General features: G+C 35.2%; 1 protein-coding gene across 1 annotated transcript in view; it reads left to right on the top strand.

Annotated features, from left to right (window-relative positions):
* The window catches only part of LOC150106414 (DALR anticodon-binding domain-containing protein 3-like), a 285,462-nt gene that overhangs the window by 39,112 nt on the left and 222,034 nt on the right, over positions 1-24,316 (top strand). Inside the window, exons 2-3 of the mRNA XM_090392991.1 lie at positions 1,024-1,089; positions 18,159-18,218. Of these exons, the coding sequence (XP_090249117.1) occupies positions 1,024-1,089; positions 18,159-18,218 (126 nt within the window). The remainder of the gene's footprint in view (positions 1-1,023; positions 1,090-18,158; positions 18,219-24,316) is intronic.

Genomic DNA, 24,316 nt, shown 5'->3' with positions numbered 1-24,316 from the left:
AATATCCATTAACACAACACCTATTGTACATCTCTTTAAACTTATTCACTCTTAGGGTGCTTACAGCCACCTCTGACAATCAATTCTACTCATTCACCGCTCTCCAAGTAAAGAACTTAGTTTGCACACCTTTATAAACCACACTCTTAGATAACTTCCAAGTGTGACCCCCCCTTGTTTCTCCCCTACTCCCCATGTATTAAAAAATTTCTTTTATGTCAATCATATAGAATCCCTTTAGTAACTTTCTATCATATAAGTTTCCATCATATTCCCTCTCCTCTGCCTGTCAGCTAAACTCTGCAACCTACACCTTCATTCTATCCTCATGGAGAGCATTCCACTGAATCCTCTCCACCACTTCCCAGTCCTTGCAGAAATGCAGGTGACATCTGTGCACAATCAACATGTGGCCAAATCATAGCTCTATAAAGAGGAATAATAACAAATAAAAAATAACCTCAAACAATGATCATAGCCTTATAAAGAGGAACAATAATCTTTCTTCTCAATGTGTTTAATATCCAAGTAATCCTCTGAGCTATTTTGCCAATTCTTGCAATATGTCTTCCGAATTTCAAATCTCTATCCTCATCAATTTCCTGTAATCTAGTACCATCAGTATGATACAAAGTATGTAGCCCTTTCATCCCAAAGTACATTACCTTACACTTTACAACATTGAATGGATAAACATTGTCCCTTGCCCACACTACAGATTTATTTAAGTCATCCTGCAAAATATCTATATCACCTCTATCAACTTATTGCCCTTCCCAGTTTTGCAAAATTGGCCAACAGCTGAATATCATCCCCCTCCTTCAAATCTTCTGCTATATCATTAATGTACAAATTAGAGGGGTTACTTCACTAGTCATTCTCATTAAAAATCCAAAAGATTGAATATTTTGACTTGAATATTATTCTTAATGGGAAATTTATTTTGCCTTAACATTCTGAATAGCTGTGAATAGCAGAAATTTGTATGAAATCTTTTTTTTTTTTTTTTTTTTTCCAACCTAGGATATTGATGGGACATGGGCTGGAGCACAGCTACTCTCAAGACCTGCAGAAGAATTTGTTAATGAAGTAAGTATTTAAAAAAAAAAAAAAAAAAAAAAGCAGAAAAATTATTCAGAAAAACTACAGTGAAGTCAGTCTTAAGCATTTCACTCTGAGGTGGAAGCCTGTTTATTACAGAAATTATTCTGGTTCCATCAGAATATTTTTAATTACAAAAGTATCTGTATATGTGAAAGGAAAGTGACGTCTACATTATATAGAAATTAATTTTTTTTATTGCATGACGATGTGAATTCACATAATGTCAGTGTGCTTTATACTCAGATAAATACCTCATTTCAGATTTCTTTCCTTTACTTTAATGTTAAGTGGTGATCAGCATTTATTTCAGTAAATTATGGAGGCTACAACTATGTTAGGAATAATTACTTTAATTTCCTAGTGTTTCGACCTTTATATTAAGGTCATCATCTGGAGCATACATACACACCTATATACAAAGACAAGCTTGAAATGTAATATTACATTTCAAGTAGTATGCAAAAGTGACAATGATTTGATCAACCATTATTCTACTTGGCTAGTGGGGGGGAAGAAAACTACATCAAAGCTATATCCTATTTACAACATCTTCAGAGAGCAAATTTATATAAATACTTTTAATACAAACAATATTCATAATCAGTGCTCCAGAAATACAACTTAAATCTACTAGCCACAAATAAAGTTTTACTCACCCAAGTTCTGCTTTATATAAATATTGTTATAGGCAAGGATCAACAAATTATGCAAAACATTACTCACTCCATCAAAAAAATGCTCGCCCAAGATTACGCAGTATTTTAATGACATCCCAAAGTCAATAGAACAGGAGTTCCACAAAATTATTAATAGTGCTGTATACTGTGGTTAGAGAAGTTATTTATTTATTTTTTTATTAAATAAAAAATATTCTTGGGGTACTTAAGGGTCAAAGCTGTATAACTGAGAGCTGACCTCCACATAGCCTTCAAAAGAATGTGGAGAACCGAAAAGCGCTTCTGACCTAATGTCCAATCCTCACCTTCTTGTGGTGCACTCTGTTACATATCTACCTGGATACTGAATGAACGAGGATGGGCTGGCAATTTAGGATTTAGACGACCAAATTATATTCTTATTGGCTTAAACCACAATATTAAATGATGGTAAAACATGATAGAATTTCATGCCGGCTGCAGCGTCACACAGTTAAACAAGACTCCCGTTGTTTTCGTTAGGGAACCAGGGCGAACAGCGAAAAATCAGCTACTGGAACAAATCCTAAAACGCACCCCAACTCAACATCACGAGAATTGAAGATTGGTACTATCAACATAAGAAGCCTGAATGGCAAAGAAATTGAGCTAGCTGAGGAATTAGATAAGTACCAGATCGACATAATTGGGGACTGAAACAAAAAAGACCAAAATTGGTGAGATCTTTCTGAGCAATAAATACTAAATGTTATATTCAGGCAATGACAATCAAGGAAAAGAAGGAGTAGCTATAGTATTCAACACTAAATACGAGGCTAATCTTCTTGAATGGCAGGCAATTTCAAGTAGAGTGATGTGGGCAAATATCAGAATGGCGAACTGGACAATGAGATGAGACTTATTTGTGTCTATGGTTCCACAGAAGGTTCTCCTAAGATAGAAGTGGAGGAATTTTTTGAAGCTTTAGAAAAAGCAACTGACACAATGAAAAAGGAAAAGTTGGTCCTTGTTGGCGATCTAAATAGCAGAGTAGGAAATGATTGTCAGCAATACAAAAATATTTTGAGAAAATTTGGAGAAAAGAGCAAAGCTAATAATAATGGCAAATACTTGTTGGATTTCTGCTCAGGACAATGACTGGTTATTACTAACACCATGTTCCAAAAAAATATGCACAAATTAACATGGAGAGAAGAGGCAAGGAATAAGAAAAGTCTCATTGACTATATTATTGTTGATAGTGATGTTTTCTCTCTGGTGCAGGACACTAGAGTGTACAGAGGATTTGAAATTGGAAGTGATCACCATTTAGTCTTAAGCAGGATAAAATTGAATTTCATATTGAAAAGAAGAACATGTAAGAAAGTTTTAAAATGAATAAAAGTTGAGCAGCTCTCAGATGTGAACTGTAGACTAAAATATAGAAACATTATTCAAGAAAAAATGAAAGAGTTTGAGAACAAGAATCAAACCTTGGAGATTCAGTGGCAAGCTCTGAAGAAAACATTGATTGATTCTGCCAGAGAGGCATGTGGTGAGGTTGTCTGCAAGGATAGAAAAATCAGAACTCCCTGGTCGACACAGGAAGTTAAAAGAGGCAGTGAAGAAAAAGAAGTAAGCATATCAAATGTTCCTGGCAAATAAGTCAGCTTGTGCTCTTAGAGAATACGGAGACAAATGTCAGATAGCTAAACACTGTATAAAACTAGCTAAACAAACGTCATGGAAAAACTTTGGTAAGAACGTAGAAAATAAATATCAAGAAGGCGACAAGATATTCTGGAGGTTGTTGAAGCTCAGAAATGGGGGAAAGAGTGTGCTGTAAAAAGAATTAGAGATGATAAAGGTGATGAAAACTGGAGAAAAAGATATCCTTGAAGTATGGAGTAATTCCTTCGAAAAATTGCTAAATGAAACTAGCAGTGATGACAGCACAGTGATAAAAAACACTGCCCAGGCATGCGATCAGGAATACATGGCCATGCTTGAAGTAGAAAAAGCCATCAAAAGTCTTGAAATGTGGAAAAGCAGTTGGAGTAGATGATATTAGACCAGAAATGCATATGGAGGTATAAAAGTTTTGCAGTGGTTACACTGCGTAGCTCAGAGGGCTGGACAGAAGGACGAATTCCAGATGATTGGAGCAGAGCTCTCATAGTACCCATATATAAAAAGTGAAATAAAACTGATTGTGAGAATTATAGAGGTATTTGTCTACTTAGTGTTCCTGGTAAGATTTATGCCAGTATACTGATGAAACGGTTGAGAAGGATTGTGGAAGAGAAGCTTGGTGAGGAGCAAGCTGGATTCAGGCCAAATAGAGGCTGTCAGGATCAGATATTCACTTTACAACAAATAATTGAAAAGTCATGGGAATATAACAAAGATCTGTATTTAAGTTTTGTAGATCTGGAAAAAGCATATGACAAGGTGCCAAGAGAGAAGCTATTCAAAATGCTACAGTTGTATGGCATCAGTGGATAATTATATCATGCAATACTTAGTCTTTATTTGAGTTGTAAGTCAGCAGTTAGAATTGAAGGAAGTACAGGGAGATGGTTTAATGTTAAATCTGGTGTCAGACAAAGATGTACATTATCACCTCTGTTATTCATTATCTATATGGATTACATTATGAAGGAAAGTGGTATTAAACCTGATATCCAAATTGGAGATGTTAATGTCAGCTCCTGCTTTATGCAGATGATATTATACTTCGAAATAAATCCGCTACAAGTCTGCAAGATTCCATGACTAAATTGAATAACTGTTGTGATAGATATGGCATAAAGGTCAGCAATAGCAAGACAAAGATAATGAAAATTGGCAGAAGCATTGAAAATATTCAGCTGCATTGTGAATGGAGAACCTATAGAAAAAGTAAAACATTTCAGCTACTTAGGCACGATTTTTAGTGAAGATGGTAAATTAAATATGGAAATAGACAACAGAATAAACAAAGCTGGTATGGTAGGAAGTCAACTGAATAAATTTATATGGAATAAGAGAAAAATTAGTCAAAACACTAAATTAGCTGTATACAAGACAGTGTTCAAACCAATTTTAACTTATGGATCTGAGAGCTGGATCAGAAGTAACACTTGACCAAAGACTAGAGACCGCAGATATGAGAGTCCTGAGAAAGATTAGGGGTGTGAACAGATGGCATCAATAGCAATATATTAAAAACAAGGATATTAGGAAAGGAGTTGACATTGTCAGCATCCAGGAATGCGTTAGCAGAGCTAATCTCAGGTGATATGGTCACTTAAAAAGAATGGGCAAGGAAAGATTAGCCAAACAAGTGTTCTCTGCCAGGTTAGCAGGAAAAAGACCCAGAGGAAGTACCTTTTTTTAGCCTGAATCCAGCTTGCTCCTCACCAAGCTTCTCTTCCACAATCCTTCTCAACCGTTTCGTGAGTATACTGGCATAAATATAGGTCGATCGATATACAGTAAAAAGTGCCTTAGAAGATAGATATATGGATATAAGATCTGACAATGTTGTAGCTTTGACAGGTAACAGATTGATTTGGCAGAAAATTGTAGGTAGGAAGTTAGTAATGATGTAAATTTTTGATGTGGTATTATCATATCCTGTACCTCCCTTGAGGGTAAATGTCAGGAATTTGATGATGATGATGATGATAAAAAATATTCTATTTTGTTCATTCTGCACTCGCCATGGGCAATTGGGTGAGTGTATGTGTTGAGCTCTGGTTATAGGTGATGTTTTAAAAAAAAAACTAAATGTGATGATGACAAAACATAGGAATACATTCTTTCATTGTCACCATATATTACATGTAATTATACAGAAATATGCTTTCCTATAATGCGGTAAATGTATGCCACAACACTAACTCAGTTTGTAGTTTTTTTTTTTTTTTTCATGGATTTATAGAAGGATGAATTTCTATAAATTATCCATAAAACAATTTAAAATGAAAGACAAATAATAAAATTGACAAAAACAAAAAAGTGGGTAGCTCTCAATGTGGAACTAGACTCAATTTTCCCAATGAACTCAGTCGCATTAATGCAGTCTTTGACTTGTCTTTGCAGAATAATTCTAGTTTTTAAATAACAGTGTTAAAAGGCATTTTATTATATAAAATTTTCAAGCATTTAATTAAACTAAGCTAATTAATGCCATGAGCTGTGAAAATAAGCTTAGGACAGCACTGTATTACAATTCCCCACCTAGGGAGGGTAAAGGTGTTGAATAATATGTATAGATGTGCTACAGCATTTAATTAGATTGTAGCAGTTTGATGTTTTGAGTTTATAATTACCAGTTTATTTTGTTAATGAAATTATATTGTGAAAAAATTACAATTTATTTTTATAATAATAGATTGTCTATTACATGTGTCATATGTACTGTATATACTTATAAGGCTAACATTGAACTAAATGAATACATTGATTAAAAATTTATATATTGGAAATGATAACTAATTTAGTTTGAATGTATTCATGATATGAAAACATGTTTTTTTGCATGCTTCTAGTGTGCAAGATTTACAGCTTTTAAGTAAGGCACTGTAACTATAATTAGATTGTGGCAGTTTTAATTTTTGTGGTTATGATTACCAGTTTATTTTGTTAATGTAATTATATTGTGAGAAAAGTGCAATTTATTTTATTTTTTTTAATATTATATTGTCCATTATATATATTGTGCATACTGCAGAAATGTGTAAGGTTCAACTAAATGAATGCATTGATTTGATTTAAAATGTATTTATTAGAAATAACTAATTTAATTGAAATGTATTCATGATATGAAAAATTTATGTTTTCTCGCATGCTTCAGGTGTGTAAGATTTACTGTTTTTGAGTAACGTGCTGTAATATAATGCATAATTGTGTCTCATATTTCTCTCTTCATAACTGAAACTGAAACTATAAGCACGATGCATAGTAGAGTATGCGTGGAGTGCGAACACTATATACTGCTGTGAGAGAAATGAGGGGATTTTTGGAACTTGATAGCAGATATTTATAAAGTCTTTCATATAGAAAGAAAAAGAAAGTTTTAAACTTTAAAGGAGATAAAAAGACTGAAGAAAGTGTAGATTATTAGTTTACTACTGCCTGAAGTATGACATTTTAATTGACTGTTGGTTTATTTCCAACTCTCTGGAAATAAAACTTATTTAATAAATTCATTGGCAGCCACTTGTGATCAAATAACCTGACAGTGAATGAGACAATGTTTATAATGAAAAAAAAAAGTGTAAATTATGCATGGCTTGAAAATTCACTTGTTGGTTGAGTAGAATATTTCTGCTCTCCCAAATCACTTGAGCTTGGATGTTTATTATTATTATTATTATTAAGAGACCTCCAGTGAGTCAGGAACTCATTGAGGGAGGCCTAACTGTTCGTACCAGCTGTCATACCTGTTCTTGAATTCACTCACTCACTCTACTTGCATACACAACATCTAATGGCAATCCAAATCACACCCTACTCTATGAGAGAAAAATCTAGTCCTAACTTCCCTTCTTGACAGTATTCATTCTCAACTTCCATATGCCCTTGTCCTTTCCCCACCCTCCATAAAATGAAAAATTCCATCTACTGAAATTCTCTATAACCCTTTCAGAAGTTTGTAAGTCTCAATCATATGACTCCTCTTTCTCCTGTTTGCTGGTGTCTGTCTGTAGCCTACAAATTCTCAGTCTGTCTTCATAATCTGCATACCACTTATACCACTACATATCCTGATATAATTTTTTGACACTCTCCTTTGTACTCTCTGCTGTATCAGTGTATCAGAATTGCCACTGAAGCCAGGAGACCAGACCTGCACGCAGTAGTCCAAGTGAGGTCTTATCAAGGCCTCATAAAGAAGGAAAATGACTGCATTATCTTTACATGTCAATTCGTTTCAACATAGCATTGCCATTATCCCCTGAGTTGTATTTACAATTTTTGCTATATGACCTTTGAACTTTAACTTCCTGTATATTAAAACTCCAAGATCCCTAGCCTCATCAGTTTCTTCAAGCATAATCCCCACCAGTATAATACGACATTGGATATCTAACATTTGTTAACATTGAAATAACAGCCATTTTCATATGCTCACAATTCCAGCCTATTCAAATAATTCTGCAACTACTGCATATCAGCAGCACTCCTGATTATCCTGTCTATCTTTGTGTCATGACGTTTGACATACAGCAAATAGCTGTATGTCACAAGTCAAATCTTTCCCAATGTTATTAATGTACAGATTGAGTAACAGTGGACCAAGGACTCATCCTTGAGGGCACACCACCTTGAATCTTGCAGATTCACCCCCCCCCCTGCCCCTCCATATATCACTTTTTGATATGTCTGTCAACCATCCTCTTATCCATGCCAATAGTTTATAATCCAATTCCATATTCTCCAATTTATGCAACAGTATTCCTTGCTGTATACTGTCAAAAGCCTTAGCAAAATCCAAAAGTATCATGGTGTATCCATTCCCCTTGTCTAACACAATGGTAACATTATTATAGAATGTGAGCAAGTTGCTAAAACATGACTGTCCCTTAGTAAACCCATGCTGTTCATTGCAAAGTAGAGATTCTTTGTCAACCCATTTTGGAATGCGAGTCCTAACCAACTTTTTCAAAATCTTCACCACTACTCCTGAGTTGCTGATTAGTAGATAGTTTGGATATATTAGTCTTTGCACCACCCTTGTGCAATGGGATTACCATACATTTTTTCCATTCCTGTGGAATCTTCCCTGTTAGACTCAAATTATATATCCTGGTCAGGGGAATACTCTTTTAGCATCTGTGCTGATATCTCATCATTTGCTATTGCAGAATTATTATTCATTTTGTGCAACAGCTCTGGTACTTCTTCCTCATCCACATGAGTGTCCTCGTACGGTGAAGAGGTAGCAGTGAGTTCAATGTTGCATATACCAGGTTGATAGCTTTTAGCAAAATGGCTGCTTATTAGTTAAACAATCACTCCTGCATCAGTCATCCACATACTCTTTGCATTCAGTAAAGTTATTCTTTCAAATTCATTCTTTCTTTTACTTGCAGCATAATGATAGAATTCTTTTGGGTTGTCTTTAACTTGCAGAGTCAGTTTCTTTTTATACTCAGCTTTCCGTACAATACTTGATTCTTCTGGCTTGCTGCTTATAATTATCGTAACTGACATCATCCTTATGCACACGATATTCCTTCCACATCATATTTTTCTTACAAATCTCTTGCTTAATTATATTACACATCCATTTCACTCCTACTCTATTTTTTCTTTGAACTTTAGGGACACATTCTGATATCACATTATTTAAGTAATTTTTAAACCTTTCCCATCCAATAACTGATACTATGGTACAGAACCCAGTATACCCCACAGGTGGTCATAATTTCCTGCTTTGTAGTTCAGCATATAACCTTTTCTGAATGGAACATTCACTTAGCAACTTTCTATTGAGTACTGTATGGTCACTGTCACCAACCAAAGGCAGAATAGTTATCTTGAACTGAAACACCCAGTTACACTATAATCAGATCTAACACTCTTTGACCTCGGGTTCCTTCTGTCACATGCTGGTTGAGGAAGTTGTCTTGCAATAGCTCAATAAATTCAGTTTCATTCTTCTCATGTGATTTTATAGTTACCCAATCAATGTTCAGATAATTAAAATCCCCCATTATGATTACTCTTTTCACACCCATCATATTTGTTGATGTTTCTTCTTGACTAGCATCCGATCCACCAGGTCTGTAACAACATCCCACTTTATATTCAATCTTGTTAGGTTCCACCTCACACCTTCAAACTCACTGTCACATGAAAAATTGTTACTAGTATTTCAGTCATTGGTCTCAACTCTAACTGGATTCAAGACATTTGATATCATTAGCAGCATGCTCCCTCCTCTCCTCTCCTGTCTAACCTTCCTAAAAATACTCTTTGCACTCGATACCAGTTAGTATGTCTGCTTCTGATAGCCAAGTCTCACTAATGCCTACAACATGAGGTTCCAATATATTAACCAAGGCAACAAACTCTACTCCTTTGTTTCTGATAATCCTAGCATTCATGTACAGATATAATAAATTACCTGCATGTTCCTTTTTCATAAACTTGTCTATGATCTGCATGACACAATTTGACAACTTGCAGATCTCTGTTCTTATCTAGTTCCTTACTTATTGTTACACATGCTTGATAGGTCCGAACTGGACGAACATAGAATCGTTCTCTTTTTATAATAATTTCCATAATAATAACTATTCCCATCATTAACACAGTTACCTGACATTGCTGCTCTTACACATATATTCTCATGGTTCCTCTCATCAGAATTCATTTTCCCTGACTCTGTTTAGGGCTTTCAAGACTAGTGTAGACTGTCCCTTATACAATCTCTTATACAAATCCAATCTTCCCTCAGACTCGCATCACGCATCTAAAAACTCATATCCATTCCTTTTACAGTCTATGCATCGAATTGCCATCATAGCCTTTCTTCTTAATTCATTTTTATCATATCAAGGTAATACTATTATTACTAATAATAATACTTACTATTTTCAATTTCTTACTCTTCACTCTCGCCTCTTCCCAACAAACCTTTGAATTTCATTTTTATGAATGTCTTCATGGGAGTTGATTATTATCATCTCCCATGCTGTACCTTATTTATTAGAGATATGAAGTAACTTTTATGCACTCAGATTTCTAGAGTACAGTTTTTGGGATTACACTGTCAAACACTGAAATTGACAAAAATAGATGATTTTATATGCTTTAAGAAAAAAATGACTTCAGTGTTGTTCTATCACCTATAGTCTGCTTAAGGAAACATCTTTTATTTGAGAGAAGATAGTAGCATTGAGTTGACTCAAAGTTGACAATCATATAAGAAGCAGGCTTACATATAAGCAATGATTATGTCATCACATAGTATAACGCGTATGTATCACCTTTTGGTGAGAAAGTTTTGCTTATTTGGGCATCACGATTGCATTACCTAGAAGATATAAAGCTACCATGAGTGCCACATCTAATTTTGTGTCCATGCAATTTAGCATTTTCTTTGTCATAATTGGTATTGCTTATTTAAAGTAACTATACACATTTTGGTGTAGTTTGTCACCTATTGTTCCTCAGTGGACAGACTGCATGATTTTGATTGTTTCCTGAAGTTGTAGATGCATGGCCTTTCAAGTTTAAATGATGGAGTGCCATTTTGTGTGTCTATTTGTACATGCAAAACAAGCATTCACTCCTCTGCTCAAGACATCATGTGAGTTGAACTATCTCCTGCAACAAAAATTCCAGGAGATAGTATGAGCTAAAAAAAAAAAAAAAATCAGCTAATGCCTTTTTTGTTCCCATATATAGGGAGTAGGCGAGGCCATTTAGCCCTATCTAACCTTTGGAGACTGAGTGGGCAGTTCAGTCTCCACTGGTACCCAATCAGAGATAGCTGGCCCAAGGCTATCACTAATTAAGCAGCACAGTGAAGAGAGACGGCTCAACAAGTGCTGCCATCTCGTGGTCCCTAACACTTGTATTTGATGTCTGAAATAATGTGGGTTCTATGGTTCATTTTCTTGAGTTTACGGAACGAAAAACTTGAGTTTCCGGGAGAAAAACCCGCTTGCCCGTGCCAGAGATCGACTAACTTGTGGAACTGGGTGAAAAAAGGCTTAGAAAAATTTCTTCTAGTCGCCGACTAGATTTGAAACCAAGAAGTCTTCCTTCATTTGGTTAAGTGCCATGGTGTGCAAACGCCACATCCACTGAGCTGCACAGATAGTATGAGATACGTGAGATAGTATCTGATATGGAATCCCCACATATGTTGCAATAGATGTAAACGGTATTTAATATAATGGTTAAAGGGTACGCATTCATCACTGCCATTTACACACATGCACACACACACACACAGAGAGCAAATGAGACTACAGTTGACCCTTGAACAATGCAGGGGAGGGGTACCAAACCCCCTCATTGTTCAAAAATCCATATAGCTTTTGATTACCCCAAAAACTTAACTACTGATCGCCTGCTGTTGACTGGAAGCCTTACCGATAACATAAACAGTCGATTAACACATATTTTGTGTGGTATGTTTCTCTTTTCTCTAGCTTACAATAAAGTAAGCTAAAGAAAAGAAAATCATAAGTAAGTGAAAATATATTTACAGTACTGTACTGTATTTATCAATACTAAGTTTACATCGTCTGTTTACAAGTGAATCGTATGTTTGTCAGTATCTACATCAATATTGTCTTACATGATACAAAACGCTGTAGGTGTTATACGCATTACTAACACGACATCAAAAATGAAAAGATAATATGAGAAAGAAATTATTCACATTGCCAGCAAAGGTTGGTCAATTGGTAGAGCCTCTGTTATTAATGGCTCATGCAAAAAGTTCAGTAAGTTTGAGCACGGTTAGTAGTTGGAAGGGGATCAATCATTCGGTGCTGTTGGCACACACTCTCCCTTGATGAGTTCTGGACTCCTGGAGGTGTCACATAATAATAATATTTATTTACAGGTATAACGATTCATCCATTGATAACGAAGCAGCAGCAGTACGATTGCTTTGCAGTAGCCTAGCCTAAACACTAATGAATGAATTGTTATAAAATTTTTATTTTATGCTAATTAATTTAATTAGTAACAGTTAATTTCATGCAGTTATGATTTAACACTGCATCTTTACGTTTGTTTACATTTCTCTTGGCTGCAAATGATCATATACATTCTGTAAGTGTTTGTGTGTGTGTGTGTAAGTTTTGATAAATTTTGACTTTTTATAATGGATTTGTGAATGATGATGATTTTTTCCATTTAGTTGTTTCCGACCCTAGGTGACTTTTGTCCACAAAGTGTTCCTGGTGAGATTTTTACAGGATAGTTCATCATTGCTCCCTCCCCATTTTATCCGGGATCGGGACTGGCATATGGCTAGGGCATAATCACGACTGTCATCCATGTGTATTCATGAAGCTGGTTTGCATGTTCTAGGGATGAAAAACCTGAGTTTCTGGGGGGAAAACCTCCTACCTCTGTATGAGATAGGCTCTGTAGGAGTACGAAAGGCTAACTTACCTTTCGTCAAAAGAGACCAGATAAAGATTCCTCATGTCACTGATGGGAATTGAACTCAGATCTTTACAACCAAAGGACTTTGTCTATACTGACTGAGCTACAGAGGCTCAGATTTGTGTATACTTTATGGTACATGATATAAATGTATAAATGATAAAACAGACTAGTATTCTCTATATATTTTATGCATTCATGACATACCTAACTTAATTTTTGATATTTCTAAGTTACATGGTTTGTCTGCGAGTTTTTTCCAATTGTTCAGTTCACACCTGTATTCTTCAAGGGTCAACTGTACTTCATTTATAATTACAATCCATTATGCATGATGTCTTGTAATTAGACCTGATTGCTCTTGATTACATGATTGTTACAAGACCTACTTGCTGCTTTTGTGTAACAAACATCTCTGACCTTTTTTTGCTTTTGCAAAGCCCAAAAAGTAGTAAAATATCCAAATGTGCCATCACCTAGAGACTAAACCTTGTGTTGTATGGTGCCAGTTCAACCCCACATGAGATATCTTCTGTGGACGAAAACTGATTTAGTGATGCACCTAAAAGTGCAGTATCATGTTCTTGTGAATTAGGTTTAAACTTTCATCCTCCAGTTATTAGAGCATCTCATTTTATATTCTAAGCAGAAACAAGTGAATAATCTTTTGAGAGACCTACATGCTATCAAAATTGCAAGCTGAAATTCCAGAACTAGGACCTGCTAATGTTTTTCATGAAGTTGGTGAATTAGTGAAAATGCTTGGGAGAAATCCCCATGAATAGCATTTGTAGATGCATCAAAGCTTAGCTTGAGGATTGCTTCTATATACAGGAAATAAATATTCCTCTATTCCAGTAGCATATGCTATTGATAGGAAGGAATCCTATTAAGATATGGTCTTGCTTAAATCAAAATAATAAATACAATACATTCATTGCTAGACTGGGCAACCATAGACATATCTGTTCTCCAACTAACTGAACTGTGGATTCAAATCAGTGGGCATGGATTGTTTTGAATACTTTTAGGTAGCATATAAATTGTATTAACTGCTATTTATTGCAGGCCAAAGCAGTTTTAAAATGTTCTGCTTTCAGAACATTTTAGAGTGGGGGGGATTCTAGATTATCTATTCTGTAGTCAGTCAGGGCCGGCTCTACCGACGGTGCAAGACATGCATTTGCACGGGGCGACAAGTTTTTTTGGGGCAGCAAAGTTGGCATGAACTATACTAAAAATAAGGGAGAAGGGGTGGCAAAATTCCTAGAGGCAGCCCTGTCTCTAGTCCACCTATGGCACTAATGCTAATTAGTATTAGTTTGCCATTTGGTAATACTAATGCACCTTATTGTCATTAATCTCGAAATTTGTATTGATCACACAAAAGCATAGTAGACTATTGAGGAGGAATATTTTCTTGCCTTATATAAAGCCACATTAGCCATGGGAACATAGCTCACATGGACAGAATTTTAGCTGAGGTTCTGCGTGGATGAACAACTGCAGCAATTAGATTGCATGGTAAATTACTATTCTGCAAGGAACTAGTGATGAGGATGCAAGCATCTATGTTAGGACATCTCTGGGAGATATGATGGTATCTCCTGATCCAGGGTTGGTATCTTCCCAGTTGTCATCTTGGGATGGGTAGGAGCAGTATAACTCGGGGCCCGTCTTTGAAATTGCTTTACATCTTGGGCTGAATTTCCTTTTATGCAATATATAGTCAGTGATTTTAAGGAAAATTATCAGAATGTTGCTCATTGAAGTCTCTTATAGCTAAGTTGAATCATTTTATGGCAACTGAATTTGCCATGTGGAATTCTTTTTTCTGATCCATTTTGATTCAAGTGGAAAGTGAGAAAATGTCTCCTTCCTGCCAGACACAGGCATTATAAAAGAACAGAAGTATTTGTACTAGAAAATGCTGGATGAAGCTTCTCCTCTTCCAAGCTAGATGCATAAGGAGTTGGTCCTTTTTTGGAGGACTGCCTCCCCAACCTTAACCATTACACTTATCTGATTTAGTCCTTCCTTCCTTCCATCCTAAGGTTAAACTTTTCATTTCCTCTTCTGATGAAATTGTTTCTTTTCCAGTTGCAGGAATAGGCAGTTTTATAGCTGCTGAGTTCTGCCTGTTTTGCAAGGACTAATTGATTTATTTCTAGCCACCACAAGAATACCACCACATCTTCACCAGTCTAGGACAGTGTTCATTCTTTAGATTGCTATTTTGAGATTTTCATGTTTTTTTTTTCTTTCTTTGAATCCAGTGTTGGTTTTTAATTCTCTAAATTTTAGGCATCCCTGGACCTCCAGAAGATATCTCACATTCTCTCTCTTTAATCTATACTTTGGGCGCTGTCCAGAAGCTTTCTTCGTTTGTTTCAGAGATTTACTCTTTGTGTCCTTACTGTAACTTTTGACTCCAGGTTGACATCCATCGCAGTATTTAGAAGTGAGTTTTTTATATACTCGTAGCCTCTACTGGATAGTATTTGCAGCATCTCCTCAATTAAGTAGTCAAGTTTTTCCAAATTGGAGTAAGCGTCATAATGTTGCACATGCTTTCTCTTGTCTCCCCTGGTAGAGATAAGAAATTGAAGATTGAGTAAATCTTCAGTTATTCCTGCATGGCAGCCTTGCATACTGTCATTCCCTTCAATTAGAAAATCTTGATTGGTTGTTCTTAATTCCTTTTTCCAGACTACTGTGGGTTAGTCCTAGGTAAGGTCTTTAGTCATAATTATAATTAAGGTTTTTAGTCAAATGTTACTTCCTGGATGGATATAGCATTTGCTTAGTAGTCCATTCTTGGTTAGAAAGTGTTACAATTAATAAACATACCATGCTTATTTAGATTAAACTTCAAAGTACACTCTTCTTTGATTGATGCACTTGTTTGCATGCTCAGAAAATTTGCTGATGCCCTTCAGAAATACTCTTTTTGGAATGCTGTAGGCTCTCTCATAACCTTACTGAGTCTTATTTGTGTTTGGAAATAACATTTTAATGAAAATTTCAATTTTGCAAAGAGAAAATCAGCTGGAGCCAAGTCTGGTGAGTAAGGGTGGTGGTGAAGACTATTGATTTTCCGCTGTTGCCAGAAATTGCTTCATAACTGCAGCTCTGTGTGAAGGTGCATTGTTGTGAATCAGGAACCAATTATTGGATCAATACAATATGTCTCACTCAATTCATTCTTTGTAGTAGGCACTGCCAAACGTCTATCAAATTCTGCATTGACATTTTGATCATCAGGGACACACATGCGATGAATAACTCCTTCCATGTCATAAAAAAGACCAATGACACTCGAGATATTTGAAAACACAGCTTCTTGGATTTTTGTGAATTTTTTCCCACCCAATCTGTACTCTGTTGCTTCAGTTTATAGGATCATATACAAAACACCATGATTTTCACCAGTAACAATTTTGTTCTAAAAAGATCCATCTTCTTCTGCCATTCTTAAAAGGTCTTGATGCAGAGCCACTCAGTCATATCTCTGATTTGTTGTTAGGGAGTGAGGAATAAATGCTGTGCACACTTTTCTTTTTCCTAAATCTCACTCTACTGTTTGGCATGCAGTCTCTTTACTGATATTCCTCATTTCTAAACATATGTCATTTTGAGAGATGTGCAATTGTCCTTATCTAGTAGGTCATACAGATTCAACATTTTCATCTGTATATGCTGTCAAAGGGTGGCCACTTCTAGCATCATCTTTCACAGCCCCCCCCCCCCTCCTCACAGAAGCAACTGTACTGCCTGTACACATTAATGCAATGATTAAACGCTTCACTGCCATATACATTTTGAGCATTTCTACAGCACATAAAAACCTTCACTCACAAGATGTACATTAATTCAGCAACTGCTGAACACAGGCTACTGATGCTTGGTCATGTGATAGTTGAAAGCTCACTACAAATAAGTTTCGGCCATCCAATGGCATGTGCAATGCTCTTGTGCTAATATGAGTCTCGAAGTTTTTGAGCTGCACCTTTTATGTCATCTGGCATCATCATCAATTTCTTGATGTGTACAGGATACTATGACAGTACTCCATAATTTTAAGTTTCCATTATTATTAATCTGGTATCAACAGTTTTCCTCCAGATTAGTTTATTGCTTGTCAGCATAATACCTAAAACACATAATGGCCAGTTCAGCAGAACATTATCCATTAAAAATGGTTATAGAAGAGACATAAGGCAGAAATCCAACATCTATGAGAAAGAGAGAGGTCATCATTTTAATCAGTCATATAGCAATGAGCAAATAGCAGCTATGACTGCATCATCCCTGACTCAGTACTCCAAAGTTGGATGGATCCAACCTTTTAGAAGTGATGGAGAAAGTTATTAGCATCCAACTTCTTCACCATCTGGAACCCATCATCTGTTCTGCCACTCATAGTCCACTGCTAATCTCCCAACTATTACTTTTGATGTAGGACATGGAAAGATGGTCTATGTCCTTTTTTTTTTCTTAATAGGAATCGTGCATCCTGCTTCATCTATATATGATATAGAAAAGACAAAGAAATGATAAATGATGGGAACATATGTCAATTTAATAATTATGGACCTGAATACTCTACACAGAATTGATTGGAAAGATACCTGTTCCTTACATCACACTGTAACCTAGTATGAATGGAAATTTATAAAAACCTGTGAAATTTTAATCACCCTTCCTAATTTCAATGATAACAATGGCCTAAATATTTCTAGAATACAAATAGCACACATTTGATCCATTTAACTTTTGTTCCTAACAGGTTACATTGAAGCAGACTGTAGGTTTCCTCCAATCCCTTGCTTGAAGACCATAGTAACTAATTACTGCAGCTATGTCTCTAGCCATAAAAACAGCTTTAATATAGTCCCCCCCCCCCCTTTTATCAGTCATGCTACTAGGGCAATGTGAATGCTGATGATCACTATTAACATCCTTTTCTCCCTTTCTCAACTTATGTCCATTTAATTAGTAAGAGCTTCTCTTGTTATTAAAAATAAACCAAGCAATTTAGGTGTAATATGTAATTTAATCTAGTATTATTATTTATTTGCTTTATTTAGTAGTGTTATTTTTATAGAAGTGTTTATGTCAATTGAATATTTTCAGAAAATTTTGCCCCGAAGTATTTCATAGCCAAAACTTTTCACGTGTATTTTAAGGTGTATTTTCTAAAAAAGATTGCATTGAATTAAATTAGTAGTTATTCTTATCATAAAATATTTTGTTACATGTCAAATCATAAATTCCATTTTATTTTTAAAGCCAGCTGTGGAAAGGCTTTGGGCTCATAAGGCTATTGAACATATGGAAGTTTATTTCAATGTGAGTAATTAAATTTGCTTACTATAAATATTGCTAAAGCTTATCTTATTTATACATATTTTACTAATTATGACTGTTTTGCTGACACTGTTCAGCTGTCACTAGTTACACAAATTAGATGGAACTAGATGCTATATCCTATCACTTACATTGACAGAAATAATTATATGTAGAAGCTGGACTGTTACATCATAAGTGAGCTGTGATAGAATGCGAAAATGATTTGTTCCTGTAATCTGTAGTAGAAATTATCGAATAAAACAAAAAAATAGTTACGAGTTTCAATTCCATTGGTCAAGCAATATGAATTGTCTTGTCAGACAGTGGAAGTGGCTTTTGTGTTCTTTGTGCTAGGCCTCATGAGGAGAGACTTAAGTTCAAGTCTAGTCACTGACAGACTGACTTTGTCTTGGTCTCTGACATGGGCAAGCAGGTTTTTTCTCCCAGAAACTTAGGTGTTTCGTCCTGTAAACTCAAGAAAATCGACCATAGACTCCACAGCATTTCAGACAATAACATATCATGTTAAAAAACGTTTAATTTTCTTCACCAAAAAGCTCTGGAAAGACTTTTAATGGGATTATATTGATCAAGTGCATATAATAAACAACTAAGTTATACCAACTAGTTTCACCAACTAAGGCTGTTGGCATCTTCAGGGTACATAACTGATGTAAGGCACTAAAAAGTAAAAAACTGTTACAAACTATAATCAACCGATTCCAATTATATTAAACAAAGAACAGAGCACGTACAATACATTCATAGAGCGTGGATGATATCACTTGTTGTTATTTCGGAATGTTCTATAGTTGGCACTATAATTCAGTTCTGGCGAGTTGAAGGATCTGATAAGGGTCTTCCAGATCACGGGCAAGATTAGTCCTTGGTTCCTGTTAAGGTTTTGTATACAGCGGGCAACTGTTGTGGCCTCCTTAAAAATTCGTGAGCGGACGTCCTCCTCCATGTAAGGAATTGTGCTTCTATCCCACTCTTTGGTATGGTTCGTTCTTGAGAAATGAAAAGCTAACCCCGATTTTTCTTCTCTGTTATTATTGACGTCACCTATGTGTTCTTTTTGCCTAATTTCAAGGCTCCTTGAAGTTTGGCCGATGTAATTCAAGCCGCACGAGCAGGGTATGTCATAAACTCCAGCATATTTGGAGAAAGGATGGCTATCTTTTGGAGATCTTAAGAATTGTCTAATCGTTTCTGTAGGTTTAAAGGTCACTCTTATTTTATGTGGTCTAAGGAGTCTAGCAGTCTTATTGGAAACTGTCCCTAAGTATGGAATGACAATGGTAGAAATATAACATACATCATCTTGTTGTCTTTGTCGGGGTTCAGAGAAAAGTATCTTGTGGACGAGTCTTCAAGGAAATTCATTCATGGTAGGTTGGTGGATATCAGGGATAGTTCTTCCTGGAGGTCTTGTTGATCTGTTGTAAGGAGAGGGAGAGAGGCATGGTTCTTCAACATGTGTACGATACTAAGTTTCTGAGAAATGTGGTGGCAGGAAGCGAAATGTAAATAACGTCCTGTATTGGTAGGTTTGCGGTAAACTGAGAGGTTGATACCACCATTTGGAAGCTTCTTAATTAAAGTGTCCAGAAATGATAATTGGTTATCTTTTTCAAGTTCTAGAGTGAATTTGATTGTGTGGCTTAGAGAGTTGATTTTGTAACAGTTTTTTACTTTTTAGTGCCTTACATCAGTTATGTACCCTGAAGATGCCAACAGCCTTAGTTGGTGAAACTAGTTGGTATAACTTAGTTGTTTATTATATGCACTTGATCAATATAATCCCATTAAAAGTCTTTCCAATAACATATCATGTGAGGGTTAGGGACCACAAGATGGCAGCACTTGTTTGCCAGTCTTGGGCTGGCTATCTGACTGTCTACTGGCTTCACTTACTACTAATAACAGAATAAAAGTCATCAGCTGATAGCTGATTAGAGGGTCTAGGGGTCTAATGGACTTTTTAAGGTCATTTCTTAAAAATGCATAAGTCATATTAGATTTACTCTGTCTCTCTCTATGATATATTATTCCTATATTTTGGCTAGATGAATTTTATTGAAATTTGGGATTTTTAATAAAATTTTTTTGTCAAGTTTTTTCCATTTGGGCCATTTTTAATATCTAGCAAAAATGAGAAGATTAAAATATAATGTGAGTGTGTATGCACAGGCGTATGCATGCACACTCATCAAAGTGATCTTGTGTCCATCTTATTTTTTGCCTTTTGCATCAGTATAGTTTTATGGATACCAGATTTTGTTTTCAGTTATTGGCTATTTAATACACTTAATAATTTTTTGGTTAAACATAGGGGAAAAACCTAAATCAGGTGAAGCAAAAGGAAGAAATTCTACTGCCTATACTTTAATCGAAATAAATAAAAATGCAAAATAATGACAAAAATGTGTAATAAACAGCCACAAAAAAAAAAAAAAAAAAAAACTCATTGACTCTTATGGTTACTGTATCTATGAAAAATCTGATATTCTAAGAAAAGAGATAAGAATGCACTTCACCAGCTAAACAGTGAAAACGCATTCGATTAAGGTGTTATAAGAGCAGAACTAATAAAAGAATCGGGTAATATGATAAAAATCTGTGTTGTTTGAACTTATCAAACAAAGTTGCAGTCAAGGCAGTAAGAGACTTTTAAACAAATTGGAATGATCTACACCAAAGAAGGCTCATCTCATCTTCCTTATCCATCTTTTACCTTGCGGTTCAAGGGTTTATTAATCATTGGACCTCAAACCGTTTACAGGATAAGGTGGTCAGCCCTATGCCCTGGTGTATCCTATGTCCTTAGTGTTGAGTTCTCAAGGCCGGTTTGCCTGTTTTGTGGGATGAAAAACCCCAGGATAAGCTGGGGGAAATAAACCATACTGTCCACACCCAAGACTGGCTAACTTGGTTATGGCTGAGGAAGATCCTTCAGCTCCTCACGTCACTGACGGGAATCGAACCTAGGACACTTCTTACCCAGGCATATGGTTGCGAAGCGCACTAGGCTTACCGCATGGCCCAAAGAAAACTAATAATATAATTTACAAAAATAATTGCACAGTTAATCTCTTTTCATATGCTTCAAAAACACTTTTCAAAATAATATAAAACAGTTGTTGTTGTTATGTGCGCCATCCAGTCATTTTTGACTGGGAATCTTGGTAATCTTTTGAACAAAGGCTCTCTATCCCACTTGGCCTTTTGTCTTTTCTATCAACAATTGTAAGTTCATGTTGGTAAGTTCTTTTATGTTGTCCATCCAACTCTTCTGTGGTCTTCCTCTTCTTTTCATTCTCTCATCTTCCCCAACATAACTGCCTTTTCCAATGATTCATCAGTTTGCATATGTCTAAAGTATATCAACTTCTGTTTAGCAGTCAACATCACCAAGGAACATTCTGTCTTTATACTCTAAAACCTTCTTATTAGTCATTCTTGCAGTCCATGATATTCTTAATAGTCTCCTCCACACACCTATAATTCAGACGAATAAATTTACTTTCTGTTTTTCTTCTTAATAATCCAGCTTTCACATCCATACATCACTAATGGAAATACCATTGCTTTGACAATTCTAACTTTCGTGGCCATAGTCACACCTCTATCTTTCATAATTTTTTTCAGGTTTAACATAGCTAACTTTCCATGACTATCCTTCATTTAATTTCATCTTCACATTTACTATCATTTCTGCTTCTTGATCCCAGTAAATTGTAACTTTCAATGATCTCTATTTTATCTCCCTCTATCATAAATTTGTCCAAAGCCATCAATGTTCAAATGAAGCTTGATTTTATTGCTTTCCCTCTTGACCAATAGAATCAACTGCTCCAGATCTTTCTTAGTTTCTATTATAAGGGTTATATCATCTGCATATCTTAAATTATTTATTTTTCTGCCATCAGTATTAATTCCAGTTGGGTATTTGTCTGTTGGTCATTCTCATAATGTATTCACTATAATATTAAAAAGATAAGATAGAACCCTGCCAAAACCCTTTTCCCACTTGAACACTATCTATTTCTCCAAAGACTGTTTTTATCCACATAATCAAAAGCTTTCTTATCAATAAAACAGCTGAGAAATTCTCTTGTTCTTTCCATAATCAATCTCATGTTTATTATCTGGCTGCTAGTTCCTGTACCCAGTGGTGAGCTATAAGGAGGCCCATTTGTTAAATTTTTCTCAAATTTGCGAGCCCCTTGTTCATCTTCTTTAATAATCTTGTAGAACTAGAAAATACCACTGTGGAATGTACACATGCTACTATTATTGCTACTTTAAATTCATATGGATTTTCTAATAACTATATTAAAAATCATTTTATTGCATTTTGTTCTGATGGAGCTAGTGTAATGTTAGGAAACAAATCAGGTGTTGCAATCAAACTTCTACAAAAAATTTTCCAATGTTGTGATTTGGCATTGTGCTCATCATTTACACTTAGCATTAGACAATTCGATAACAAAAAACATTAAGGAAATAAATCATTTTGAAATATTTATGGATAAATTATATGCTTTTTATCATCAATCACCAAAAAATCAACGAAAATTAAATAGGATTGCAAAAGACCTTGGGATCAAAATTTTAAAGATCGACCATGTGTTTGGACTACGATGGGCAGCTTGCAGTTTACGAACGGCTCTTACTTTGTGGAGAAATTACCTAGCTTTATGCATTGAACGATAAATATAAAGATTTTGTATCGAACAATAAACATAAGGGCTTTTTAAACCGACTTCTCGATTTGGAATTTTTAAAAGATCTAGCATTAATGATTGATATCTTACAGCAATTATCATATCTGTCAGAAACTCTACAAAGTCGCAATATAAGTATTATAAGGGCTAAGTTAGGCTTTTTTTTTTTTTTTTTTGCTCAACGATGCGAGCCCTTTGTTAAAATTTCCATAGCTCACCACTGCCTATACCTGCCTGTTCTTATGTCATTTCTGTATTCACATATGGCTTTCAGCATACATTTTCTTCCATGTGAAATTAAAGTGATAGTTCTATAATTTTCACATCTCTGGGATTTTTTTAAATTGGGATGAATATTGATGTTTTCTAATCTCTAGACCAGTACCTTTTTCTTCCAAACCTGTTTACAAATTTAAGTTAATATATTCACTACTTTATCCTCATCTGCTCTCAATAATTCCACTGACATTCCATCAATTCCAGGAGCTTTTCCTTTGGGAGTTGTTCCATTGCTGATATCACTCTGCTTTTCATTATCATGGGTTCCTCAACAAAATTCTTCTTAAATATTAATATATTTCTTGTACAAATCCTCTACATAAATCCTCTACATACTCTTTCTATCTTTTATTTTCACGGCTTCTTTTTCCTTCAGACATCTACCCAAATTATTTTTTACAACTCCTAATCTAGGGATAAACTTCCCTGTGACTTCATTTATCTTTCTAAACAGATCTCTTGTTCCACCTGTAATATTGCTTCCTACAGTTTGCTTGTGCCTTTTGGTTAGATGTTTTTCCTTATATTTCTTAGCCTGTCTGAAAGAACTCTACAATCATTTGTTTTTATACCTGTTTCTCTGAAGGCTGTCAGAAGAAGCTATTCAAATAGCTTCTTCTGGCCATGTTTGTTTCTTTGTTTGCTTCTATGTTTGTTTCTTTCCACAGTTCTTCTAATTCTCTTCCTGTTCTCTCCAAACTTAATTACACAAGAGTTCATTCTGATTGATGCAATGACTTTTAACTGTTTCTTTTAGAATCTGGAAAATTGACTCAAGTACCAAATAAAAAATACATATAATGAAAATAAAACATTTTATACATTTAAATAAAATTATATAAATAACTACAAAATTAATTGGATCCAAGGCCTTCTGAAATAAGTCTACACTTTAGAGACTTACTCATCCAAAAAAAAAAAAAAATTAAAATCGTTCTCTGACTCATTCTATTACTGAATTGTTTAACATATATTTAATCATGTCTACCAGACTAAAACTATGTTTACACACATAATGTTCATCAGAGTCAGTTTTCTTATTAGGCCCTTTCCTTAAACATAAATTTTACTTCTTCTTTTCCATGGCAT

This window comes from Typopeltis vanoorti, chromosome 5 (assembly GCF_054136105.1).
Source record: "Typopeltis vanoorti isolate ZY-2024b chromosome 5, IOZ_Tvanoo_1.0, whole genome shotgun sequence".
Lineage (NCBI taxonomy): Eukaryota > Metazoa > Arthropoda > Arachnida > Uropygi > Thelyphonidae > Typopeltis > Typopeltis vanoorti.
Note: the sequence above shows the minus strand (reverse complement) of the source record. Positions and strands in the feature narration are given on the sequence as shown.